Source organism: Bos indicus, chromosome 2 (genome assembly GCF_029378745.1).
Source record: "Bos indicus isolate NIAB-ARS_2022 breed Sahiwal x Tharparkar chromosome 2, NIAB-ARS_B.indTharparkar_mat_pri_1.0, whole genome shotgun sequence".
Classification (NCBI taxonomy): Eukaryota; Metazoa; Chordata; class Mammalia; order Artiodactyla; family Bovidae; genus Bos; species Bos indicus.
In genome coordinates this window covers 48,313,928-48,326,597 of record NC_091761.1, presented here as the reverse complement: position 1 = coordinate 48,326,597, position 12,670 = coordinate 48,313,928, and the positions used below count along the sequence as shown (strand labels likewise).

At 35.9% G+C, this 12,670-nt stretch overlaps 1 protein-coding gene across 3 annotated transcripts in view; it reads left to right on the top strand.

Annotated features, from left to right (window-relative positions):
* ACVR2A (activin A receptor type 2A) overlaps positions 1-12,670 on the top strand; it is a 95,940-nt gene that overhangs the window by 46,601 nt on the left and 36,669 nt on the right. For 2 of the 3 annotated variants that reach the window (XM_019973075.2, XM_070799713.1), the window contains exon 2: positions 11,096-11,303. The exons of the other annotated variant lie outside the window; for it this stretch is intronic. In XM_019973075.2, the coding sequence (XP_019828634.2) occupies positions 11,096-11,303 (208 nt within the window). The remainder of the gene's footprint in view (positions 1-11,095; positions 11,304-12,670) is intronic. 3 annotated transcript variants of the gene reach the window in all.

Genomic DNA, 12,670 nt, shown 5'->3' with positions numbered 1-12,670 from the left:
GGAAGCTCTTAGTCTAGTGAAGGTCCAAGTTATCATCTGCAGATTCCTATTGCATTTATCAACAACCCTTATCTTGATTTTTTAAATTTACAGTACAAGCATATGATCATTTTATCTGAATATGTTCAATATAAAAGCAAAGTTTTCTACAAAGATTATTGTCAGAAAAAAGTCATTTTATATTTGAGACTGCAGGTTTTTTTTTTTTTTTTGAGGCTGTCAGTATTTGTATTCTGAATAGAAGTATAATGTTTTGTAGAGGACAGGCTTGAGATGATGTCAGTAAGTAGTAATTTTGAATGTTTATGGAAATTTCCTGAGGTAAAAGGGGAATAAAGAATTTAGACAAATTGAGGGGGGTTGATTTACTGTCATAATTCGTTTTAAAGTATTCACAAAGGTTTTTTAAAAAGTCTTTAAAAATCTCACCTTAAAGAGCAATGTTGTAAGTAATTTATGGACACCATAATATATACTATAAAACAAGTGGAAAAAAACACTATGTTAGTATTATGTGAATGGAAGTTTGTGGGTTGGAAAAGTATTTCCAGTGACAATATTCTATATGACTTCAAAAAGTATTGCTTCTCAACTTAAATGCAAATGAAGGTAATTCACGTTTTGATACTTTTAAATGACTCAGGCAAAAGATAATGAGATGACAGTTGTTCAAAGATATAGGTGAAATTTGAACAAAGTTGTTTTTAAAATTTTTGTGCTTCATGATTTAAAAACATTGATAAAAGTAAATTAATGAGTTAAAATATATATTGGGCTTTTCATACAAATATGCAAAGGTTTGTATATTTCAAATTGGTCAAAAGATTTTAAAAATATCCTCTCATTGGTAAAAAATTAAGGCATCCATCATATTGAGGGTTGTATGGTATTCATTTATGGTAGATAACTTGCAAGTTTCTGGGTTGTTGGATGACTATTTAACATAGTGAGAAACTGTTAAAAAATACATGTTGAACTAATAAAATGCTGTATACATTTATTAAGATTTTCTTGATACCATGAGGGATGATGCTATACCAGAATTTCCCAGTTATTTGCTTAAAATGATTCTTCTGCATAATGTTTTTTAACAACTTTATTTCTTGATTTGTACTATATAATGTTTTGGGTTAAAAGCATAATTTCATAGATGATTCTCTTTGGACATGTGTTCTACCCCTAGAGTGATAGGAAGCAGTGGCATGTGAAGCAGAAACAAGAATTGCTTTTATGTTGCATTTATTAATTTTGAAACTTCGTTAATCCTTCCTGGTGAACTAAGTTGTCTTTGGGAGGCGCAAGTTTAAGGAAGACATTCAGTAGCATGCCTATTGATATTCTGTTCTCAATGACTTGCTGATAGTTTCAGACAGTATTAAACTACTTTTCCAGAAGTGAGCCTCAGAATTGTAAGTTGTCAAAATAGTTCTTTTCTTTACATTTATTGTTGAGTGCATATATAGGAAAATTATGATAAGATAAGGCTGGTTGCAAGGCTGTGAAAAACACCATCATCTCGGGACTTCCCAGGAAGTCCAGTGGTTAAGACAACATACTTCCATGACGGAGCATGAGTTTGATCCCTGGTCAGATATGCTGTGTACCACAAGGTGTGGCCGAAAAATAGAAAAAGAGGCATTGCCATCTTAATCAGATAAGAAAACAAATTGTAATTGTAAAAGAGTCTTTAATTCCATCTACTTGTTTCAGAGGAGATGGGGGTACAGTAGTAGTTGGTGGGTTTTTAAAATTCAGTTGTTATATCCCATTTTTACATTTTAATCTTTAGTTAAGTACTGTTTCTCTTTGGAGGAAAGAAGAAAAGCGAAAGGTGAGGGAGAAAGGGAAAGATATACCCAACTGAATTCAGAGTTCCAGAGAATAGCAAGGAAAGATAAGAAGGCCTTCTTAAATGAAAAATACAAAGAAATAGAGGACAACAATAGAATGAGAAAGACTAGAGAGATCTTCAAGAAAATTAGAGATATCAGGGAACATTTCATGCAAGGATGGGCACAATAAAGGACAGAAATGGTAAGGATCTAACAAGCAGAAGAGATTAAGAAGTGGCAAGAATTCACAGAACTATACCAGAAATGTCTTAATGACTCAGATAACCACGATGGTGTGATCACTCACCTATAGCCGGACATCCTGGAGTGTGAAGTCAAGTGGGCCTTAGGAAGCATTGCTATGAACAAAGCTAGTGGAAGTGACAAAATTCCAGCCCAGCTATTTAAAAATCCTCCAAGATGATGCCCTTAAAGTGCTGCACTCAATATGTCAGCACATTTGGAGAACCCAGCAGTGGCCACAGGACCAGAAAAGGTCAGTTTTTATTCCAGTCCCAAAGAAGGGCAGTGCCAAAGAATGTTCAGACTACCTGTGCTGATTTCACATGCTAACAAGGTAATGCTCAAAATCCTTTAAGCTTGGCTTCAGCAGTACGTGCACCGAGAACTTCCAAATATATAAAATGGGTTTTGAAGAGGCAGAGGAATTGAAGATCAAATTGCCAACATTCGTTGAATCATGAGAAAGCAAGGGGATTCTAGAAAAACATCTGCTTCTGCTTCATTGACTGTGCTAAAGCCTTTGATTGTGTGGATCACAACAAACTGTGGAAAATTCTTAATGAGATGGGAGTGCCAGTTACCTCTCACTTGTCTCCTGAGAAACCTGTATGCGGGTCAAGAAGCACCAGGTAGAACCAGACAGGGAACAATGGACTGGTTCAAAATCAGGAATGGAGTACACCAAGGCTGTATATTGTCAACCTGCTTATTTAACTTTTATGCAGAGTACATCATGCAACATGCTGGGCTGGATGAAGCACAAGCTGGAATCAAGACTGCCAGGAGAAGTATCAACAATCTCAGATATAAAGATGATTCCACTCTAATGGCAAAAAGTGAAGAGGAACTAAAGAGCCTCTTGATGAGCGTTAAAAAGGAGAGTGAAAAAGCTGGCTTGAAACTCAACATTAAAAAACTAAGACCATGGCATCAGGTCCCATCACTTCATGGCAAATAGAAAGGGAAAAAATGGAAGCAGTGACAGATTTTATTTTCTTGGGCTGCCAAATCACTGTGGACGGGGACTGTAGCTGTGAAATTAAAAGATGCTCACTCCTTGGAAGGAAAGCTATGATAAACCTAGACAGTGTATTAAAAAAGCAGCGACTTTGCTTTGTCAACAGTGGTCAGTCTAGTCAAAGTTATGATTTTTCCAGTAGTCATGTATAGATTTGTGAGAGTTGGAGCATAGAGAAAGCTGAGAGCTGAAGAATTGATCCTTTTGAATTGTGGTGCTGGAGAGGTTCTTGAGAATCCCTTGGGCTGCATGGAGATCAAATGAGTCAATCCTAAAGGAAATCAAGCCTGAATATCCATTGGAAGGACTAATGCTGAAGCTCCAATACTTTGGCCCCTGATGCAAAGAGCCAACTCATTGGAAAAAACCCTGATGCTGGGAAAGATTGAAGGCTAAAGGAGACGGGGGCGGTGGGGTGTGGGCAGCAGAGGATAAGATGGTTAGATACGTCACCCAACTTGATGGACATGCATTTGAAGAAATTCTAGGAGAGAGTGGAGGACGTGGGAACCTCATGTGGTGCCACCATGGAGTTGCAAACAGTTGGACACAACTTAGTGACTGAACAGCAACAAATGTTTGGAGGGCAAGTAAGATAGTATTCGCCCAAATGATATTTACATGTATGAAAAGGCATATATAAACAACTATCTGAAACAGTGAGTAAATATGAAATAAAATATTTTATGTTGGATGGCAAGTAGTGTGCATTTTGTGGAAAGGAAGCAGGAGTCCTGATGGTAAAACTTGAAAATTATCACATGTGTGAGATTTAGCCTGGGAAGCTTTTTGCAAGAGCTGGGCTTTCAGAAATGATTAGGATGATGATAGATTGCAAAGGGTAGGGCAGTAAAGAAATATTTGCTTGAACCATATCCATTGCTCCAGCACCATTTCCTGAAAAGGCTGTCTCTCCTCCATTGAAATTCTTTTGTTCATTTGTTAAAATTAATTGGGCATATTTGTTTGGGTCTGTTTCTGGGTTCTCCTTCTGTTCCATTGATCTTTGCGTTTATCTCTCCACCAGTACCACCCTGTCATATTTACTGCAGCTATGTGGTAAGCCTTAATATCAGGAAGAATGATTTCTCTCTTTATTATTATTTTTCAGCAGGTTTTAGAAAAAGCCCTTTTATTGTCTACAGAGAAATTTGCTGAGATTTTAATATGAATTGTATATTTTATATATGTTATCAGTTCAGTTCAGTTCAGTCGCTCAGTCATGTCTGACTCTTTGCGACCCCACGAATCGCAGCACGCCAGGCCTCCCTGTCCATCACCAACTCCTGGACTTCACTCAGACTCACGTCCATCGAGTCAGTGATGCCATCTCATCCTCTGTCGTCCCCTTCTCCTCCTGCCCCCAATCCCTCCCAGCATCAGAGTCTTTTCCAATGAGTCAACTCTTCGCATGAGGTGGCCAAAGAACTAGAGTTTCAGCTTCAGCATCATTCCATCCAAAGAACACCCAGGGCTGATCTCCTTCAGAATGGACTGGTTGGATCTCCTTGCAGTCCAAGGGACTCTCAAGAGTCTTCTCCAACACCACAGTTCAAAAGCATCAATTCTTCAGTGCTCAGCCTTCTTCACAGTCCAACTCTCACATTCATACACGGCCACTGGAAAAACCATAGCCTTGACTAGATGGACCTTTGTTGGCAAAGTAATGTCTCTGCTTTTCAATATGCTATCTAGATTGGTCATAACTTTCCTTCCAAGGAGTAAGCGTCTTTTAATTTCATGACTGCAGTCACCATCTGTAGATGTGTATATGTATGTATATATATAAATATGAATATATCAGTTTAAGAAGAATTGAAATCTTGGTTATGTGGACTCTTCCAATCCATGAACATGGTGTGTTTCTTCAAGTGATTAGGTCTTTGATTTCTTTCATGTTTTATAATTTTCATCATACAAATCCTATATGTTCTTTATTAAATTATTTGTAAGTATTTTATTTTTTTAGGAGCAATAGTAACTGATGCTTTTAATTTTTAATTTCAGTTCTGCCTGTTCATCGTCAGTGTAAAGAAACATAATTGATTTTTGTGTGTTGATTTGTTTTCTGTGATCTTACTGGACTCACTGATGCTAGCATTTTTTGTTGTTGTTTGAAGATTCCATAGAATATTCTGAATAGACAATCATTTTATCTGCAAATAGAAACCATTTTATATTTCCTTTTCCAATTGATATGTCTTTAATTTTTTTTTCTTTGCCTTATTGCAATAGCTAAAGCTTTCAATACTATGTTAAATCAAAGTGGGAGGGGAAGGCATCCCCTTTTTGATGTTAGGGGAAGGCATTCAATCTTTCACCATACAGTGTGATCTTAGCTGGAAGTTTTTTGGCAGGTGCTCTTTCTCAGTTTGCGGAAGTAGCTCTCTATTCTTGTTAGACTTATCGATAGACCATATGATTTTTCTCTTTTTGTCTGCTTGTTTGGCAGACTGCATTTATTGACTTTTGAATATCAAATTAGCCTTCATGCCTGGAATACACTGTGGTACATTACTTAAAATATATTTTTTGGATTTTTGTTTGCTAAAATTTTGTTGAGAACTTTTTCATCTAATCCGTTGTTGTTCAGTCGCTAAGTCGTGTCCAGCTCTTTGTGACCCCATGGACTGCAGCAGGCCAGGCTTCCCTGTCCTTCGCCATCTCCTGGAGTTTGCGCAAACTCACGTCCATTGAGTTGGTGATGCTGTCCTAGTGATATATTGGTCTATATACCCTGTTCGCCCTTTTTTGTTCTGTCTTCGACTGATTTTTGTATCAAGGTAATACATGCTTCATAAAATTAGTTGTGAAGTAGTCCTTCTTCATCTGGTTCTGAAAAAGACTGTGTAAAATTAATGCTGGTGTATTATTTTAGTACTTCATGCTTTTAAAAAACAGAACCCCAGTTCTCAGATGCATTCACATTAGATAAAATTTACATTTTCCTTATTGGAGGCATATCTTAGATTTGAGTATGATTTTTACGGGGCTGTTTTAACAAATTGTAGGTCCTGTGTGTTGCCTTTTTTCTTTTTTTAAATGGTAGGAAAAAAATGAAATTGTCAGTATCAATCATTATGTATAAACAGTAGGAGGGAAATAGAATTATTATCTGAAATAATTTATCAAAAATAATTCTAATACTTGATTCTGTGATAGACTTACTGATTTGCAGCTTGCCTGAGCGTGTGTTATGAAACTACAGAATTACCCATAGTAATTTTGGAATTGTTAGGGAGATTGAATGACATGTAGAAACAAAGCAGTGCAAGGTTTGGTAACTTGTTCAAGGTCACAGTGTGTAAACTAAACTCCAAGTTCAGTTCACAGTCTTCTAAGCCAATACTTAGCTAGGAAGGAACATTAGATCACCAGTGAGTCTTTGCCAAAGGAAGCAAAGAAAACATACACAAAGTATCTGTATATCTATATACCCCCCTGCTGACCTCAGGTCCTTTTCAGCTACTCATTCCTGGGGCATACAAAATGGTACTCAAAGATAAATTTGAGAAAACACATGAGGGATTCTGATGCACAGCATAGGTTAAGAACCATTATAATAAACCCCACACATTATGTCCATTTATTTCTTGTGAAAATCGTATTAACTATTTGTAATTCGTTTGTTAGAACAAACCTATGGTAGAAATTTACAGTTTAAGAAAATCTTAAATTGTGAAATGCTTTTAAAAACTAGAAAATATAGGTAACTTTTACCATCCTTTTTAGAAGTGCACTTTTAAAGTCATTAGGTGAGTGTAAGCAGAGAAGGCAATGGCACCCCACTCCAGTACTCTTGCCTGGAAAATCCCATGGACAGAGGAGCCTGATGGGCTGCAGTCCATGGGGTCACAAAGAGTCAGACATGACTGAGTGACTTCGCTTTCACTTTTCACTTTCATGCATTGGAGAAGGAAATGGCAACCCACTCCAGTGTTCTTGCCTGGAGAATCCCAGGGACAGGGGAGCCTGGTGGGCTGCTGTCTATGGGGTCGCACAGAGTCGGACAGGACTGAAGCGACTTAGCGGCAGCAGCAGGTGAGCGTAAGAGCATAACAATACATGTAACTTGCTTTATTTTTATAATTATGTTATTGTATTTAGTGGTCAGTTAGAGATATGATGGGATAGACTGATTACTGAATCAACTTGAAGATACGGGAGGGGGTTGGCAAAATTGTCAGTTTTCCCCATAAGCAGTTTTCTATCTGTGAATAGTATCAAATGATAGTCTAGATCTAGAAAGTCATTCTGAAATCTTAACTTATCATTAAATATTGAGAAGTATTAAAAGAAATAAAAAGTAATCGTTTGTTTATCTTTTTTCTAGACCAGAGGTGGCAAAGAAACGAAACTGATGTCCCCCGCACCCCCCCCCCCCCCCCCCCCCCCGCCTCTGTACTAATTCCAACGTCTTTCTCAGTACATTGCTTCTGGCAGCTATTCTTAACTGGAATTGACACCAAAGATGAAACCTATTGTATTTGGCATTTTTGTTCTAGGCAATGTACTTTTTTGGCGGTCACTTTCGTTTACTTTAAATGTTGTTCTGTGCCTCAGTGGAGTCTTCTTTTGGAAATTAAAAATAATTAATAGTGGTTTTTAACTTGAGTTATATAAATGGTAGTTCGTAGAAGACTCCTCACCCCCAGCAAAACACAACAAGCGAAAGAAAAGTCCAGTTAGCTAAAAATTAGGATGTTGTTTCAAGAGATAGCTGACCACAGAGCCTGTAGGCCAGATCCAGCCTGTGAACTCAGAATGATACTTACATTTTTAAATGGTGGGGAAAATTTTTTTTAAAAAAGAATATTTTGTGACGTAAAAATTACATGAGATTTAGTCTTCAGTGTCCATTAGTAAAGTTTTATTGAAATGTAGCAGTGCTCATTCATTTACTGTCCAGTGGATGCTTTTGTGCTGCATTGGCAGAATTGAGTAGTTGTAAAAGAAACCATAAGGCCAACAAAGCCTAATATATTCACTGTCTGGCCCTTCCCAGAAGAAGTCTGCCAGTCTGTTGTGAGATAGTACAGGTAGCGCATGTTTGCTTTTGGGTTGTTTAGTAAAGGAGGAAACTTAATTTGCCGTTTTTTTCAACAGGTTTCTGAAAAGGAATAATTTAGAAACTTTGTGGTCTCAGAACTTCTTTAGATTTAGCCCAAGGAGATTTTTATGTGGTTTGTATCTATAAATATCATCATATTAGAAATTAGGGCAGAAAATTAAAAAATATTTATTTAAAAGTGTCAATAAATCCATTATGTGTTAACAAAAGAATAGATTTTTATGAAAAATATTTACTAAAAAATTAGAGAAAATTTTTACAAATTTCTTTATAATTGTTTTAGTAGATGACAGCTGAATTCTTGTACCTGTTTTTCCACTCAGTTTGTTGTGATGCAAAAACTTGTGATGTTTTGACATGGAGGAAATCTGGCCATACACACACATACTAGTTAGAAAAATGGGGAGTATTTTAATAGCTTTTTAAGATAATTGTGGATATTTTTCTTTGATAGTACACCATAATTCAAAAAGTGGTAATTTCTTGGATGGTTTTATTTTCTTAAGTCAAGTTGATTGAAGTATACGTTGCAGACAATACAGTATATTTTGTTTAGATACACAAGTCTGTTGCAATCTGATTAACTCATGAATTATATAACCATCACCACAATAAAAATGTGGAATATTTCCATCACCTCTAAAAGTTTCCTTATACCCTTTTGTAATTAGCCCTCTCCCCTCACTCTTAACTTCTGATCTGATTCTCATACCTGTACTTCTGCCTTTTCCAAAATATTGTGTAAATGGAATCACACAGTATGTAGCCTTTTCAGTCCATTTTTGTTTTTAGCATAATGTGTTTACAGTTTATCCATTTAGTTGCAGCTATCACCAGTTCATTTATTTTTATTGTATAATGTTTATTTTTACATCTATCAGTGCTAGATATTGGGTGGTTTCTGGTGATTCTGAATAAAGCCACCCTAAAAATTACAGATATTTGCATGGATATATGTTTTCGTGTCTTAAATAGCTAGGCGTGAGATTGCTGTGTAGTACAGTAGATGCATGTTTCCCTGCAAGAAGACTTTTTCCTGAGTTAATGGGCCATTTTGCATTCCCACTACCAACGTGTGGTGGAAGTTGCAGTTGCTCTACATATTTCCCAAAACTTGAGACTGTGTGTTTTTATTTTTATGTTAGTCATTCTAATGAATATTAGATTTAGTTTTAGTTTGCATTTCCCTGGTTAGTGATACTGAGTATCTTTCTATGTAGTATTTCCCATTCATATTTCTTTGATAAGGTGTCTATCTGAATCATCTTGCCCATTTTTTGGAAATTAGGTAATATGTTTTCTTATTATTGAGTTGTGATAGATCTTTATATTTTCTGAATATCTGTTCTTTTTTAGGTATATAATTTGCAGGTATTTTCTCCCAGTCTGAACTTTTTTCCTTAATTTCAAAGAGAAGTTTCAATTTTCATGAAGTTCAGCTTTTGAAGTCCAATTTTTTCTTTTGTAGCTCCTGTATTTTTGTATTTTAACAAATCTTTCATGTTAATAATTTAGGGTCACAAGATTTGTCTTGTTTTTAGAAGTTGTATAGTAATAGTTTAAGGTTTTATTTTTAGTTAATTTTGGTATATGGCATGAGCTATGAGTTGTTATGAGTTGAGGTTCTCTGTTCTGCATATAGATGTCCAGTTGTTCCAGCATCAGTTGCTGGAAGACTTTATCTTCTCCATCTGAGTACACTGCATTGGCACCTTTGCTGGTATCAGTTGACCGTGTGTGTCTGGGTCTGTTTCTGGAGTCTCTGTTCTGCCTCCCAGGTGCGTGTCTTTTTACTAAGACTGCATTGCCTTGATTGTTGAAGTTTTAGTGTAAGACTTACAAACAATTAGTATGGGAACTCCCTGGTGGTCCAGTGGTTAGGGACTAGGCTCTTTCACTGCCGTGGCCCAGGTTCAGTCACTGGGTGGGCAGCCAAGATCCTGCAAGCCGTGTGGCATGACCAGAACAACTGCCCCAAATCAAGTAGTGTGAGTTCTCTTTTGTACATCTTTTTCAGAGTTACTTTGGGTGTTCCAGTTCTCTTGCTTTTCCATATAAAGCAAGAGATGGTTTCTTAAAAGTTAGTGCATTGTGGAATCGGAAACTGCTAATGAACTTTTTGTCTTCTGTAATGCTAGAGTCTGCTTGGCTATCTTGAACATTGAATGGATTTTTTTTTTTTTTAACCTATGAGTGTTTTTCAAATGTCACACAGAATTCACTTGGAAAATATTGGTTCTCTGAATGATATAGACCTTTTAAATGTTGACACATCTTATTATTCTGTATTTAAAAGTCATATTTGTTAATATTACCAATGACCTCATCAAAAAATTCTTTAAATATTGGGAAGGTGTCAGGCTAATGGTGGTGGTTGATAAAATTTTTCCAAAATTCTTGTTTTTGCTTGGAAACTCATATTTTATCATTGGCAGTGCATACTGTCAATTGTTTTTCTTGAAGTAACAGGTTCATTTTGAGAACATTTTTGCCAGATACTCAAGTCTGAATAACCATGGTTGGTTTAGTTCACAACTCGGTCATGCAAGGGCTTCTCTTGGAGGCTGTCATTGTACTGCAGTGTGCAGCGGATGTGCTTTTGGTTAGTTACCACTTTGTCGCACAGAATAGTGAGAAGAAATCTTGACTCAAGGGTCAAAATTTTAAGAAAATTAACAATGTTACTGCTTTTCATCAAGGACATTCTTAAGGAAAGCTGGCCTTTTACAGAGAAAACGTGATTTATTTGGTCGCTTTCTACTATGTTTATTATACCTAAAACACAAAGATGGACCTGGAAACCTAAACCCAAAGTTATAACTGTAAGACAGTAAATTCTTGACATTTTAGGAAGATCTGAAATTTGGTATACTAGGAGACAGTGTAAGAACAAATATAGTTATATTAAGCTGTTGTTTTATTATCTTATAGGTGCTATACTTGGTAGATCAGAAACTCAGGAGTGTATTTTCTATAATGCTAATTGGGAAAGAGATAGAACGAATCGCACTGGTGTTGAATCCTGTTACGGTGACAAAGATAAACGGCGGCATTGTTTTGCTACATGGAAGAATATTTCTGGTTCCATTGAAATAGTGAAGCAAGGTTGTTGGCTGGATGATATCAACTGCTATGACAGGTAAGAAGGCATTTTGTTTATGATAGTGTTGAATAATTTTCACTTCTCCCTCTTTTTTAAAAAGGGGAAGAATCAATGCATGGATTTTCACTTAAATGCTTCTTTTTAAAGAGAGTATAAAGATCATTATTACATGTTGATGACAAAATATATATTTTAAAGCAATAAAACAAATACAGCATATTTATGTTTTATCTTCTGTTACTTCGAATTATATACCAAGTAGTGAAAACTTTAGATAATAAGCATTTATTTCCCTATGTTGTAGGATTATGTTTTTTTTTTTTAAACAGCAATTTTAATGAAAAGGGATTTTTAAAATTGCTTTAAAAGAGAGTATATCTGTTGAAAAATCTATCCTGAAAGAGAATAAAGCTTAATCATAGTATTAAATTTCCTTTTAGTTTCCCTCTTTATGTATCTGGAAGAAATTGATCTCACTACATTTTGCCCCTTTTTCCTTGCAGAGTAGGCCTTTGTTCTTTATCCCAAGGGACATTTTAACTTGACATTCAGAATTACATCAGAACTAACACAGTGCTCATAGAAAGCTACATTTTATTTAAAAGATTTTGCTTAAATTGTTTTATTCTGTACTGGAAATAAAATACAGGGGATACAGTGGATATGTTATTGACTGCCTGTGATCTTTCTGTCAAGTGTCCCTAGATGTTGAGTCGATCACTTAAACGGCCCGGGACACAAGATTTTCACCGTGGGTGGGTGCTGATGACTGCAGAAGCTGAAAAATCCTAGATAACCAGATTTTTTGGAGCCAAATAACTAATACACTCACGGAATCCAACTATGTCCTGATCTACTTGCAGGGACTTTAATTGATTACTGTAAATCTGTGGTTGATTGGCCATATGTGATTAATAGTAAAATGTGTTGAATAAAATCATGAAAATTGAATTAGTTCCACTTTTGGTGAGAAAATAGTCATTTAGGTACATAGTAGTTAAGATATATTTCTGATTCTGTGAATTTTCCAAGGATTACTGCTGTATAATTAAACATTTTAGCTGTATTTCTGATTATTAGCTTCTTTATTAACAGAGGTGATCATTAAGTGACATTTGCTATTATGAAAGGATAAGTAGGGCCACTGGGGAAACAGTATGGAGGTTCTCAGAAAATTAAAAATAACAATGATATAGCAGTTCCACTTTTGATTATATGTCCAAAGGAAACAAAAACATAAACTTGAAAAGATAAATGCACCACGGTGGTGGCCACATTATTTACAATAGCCAAGATGTGGAAGCAACCTAAGTGTCTGTCAGTGAATAAATGGATCAAGGAAATATGCTTTGTATATACAATGGAATCTTTTTCATCTGTGAAAAAGAACACCTTGCCATTCA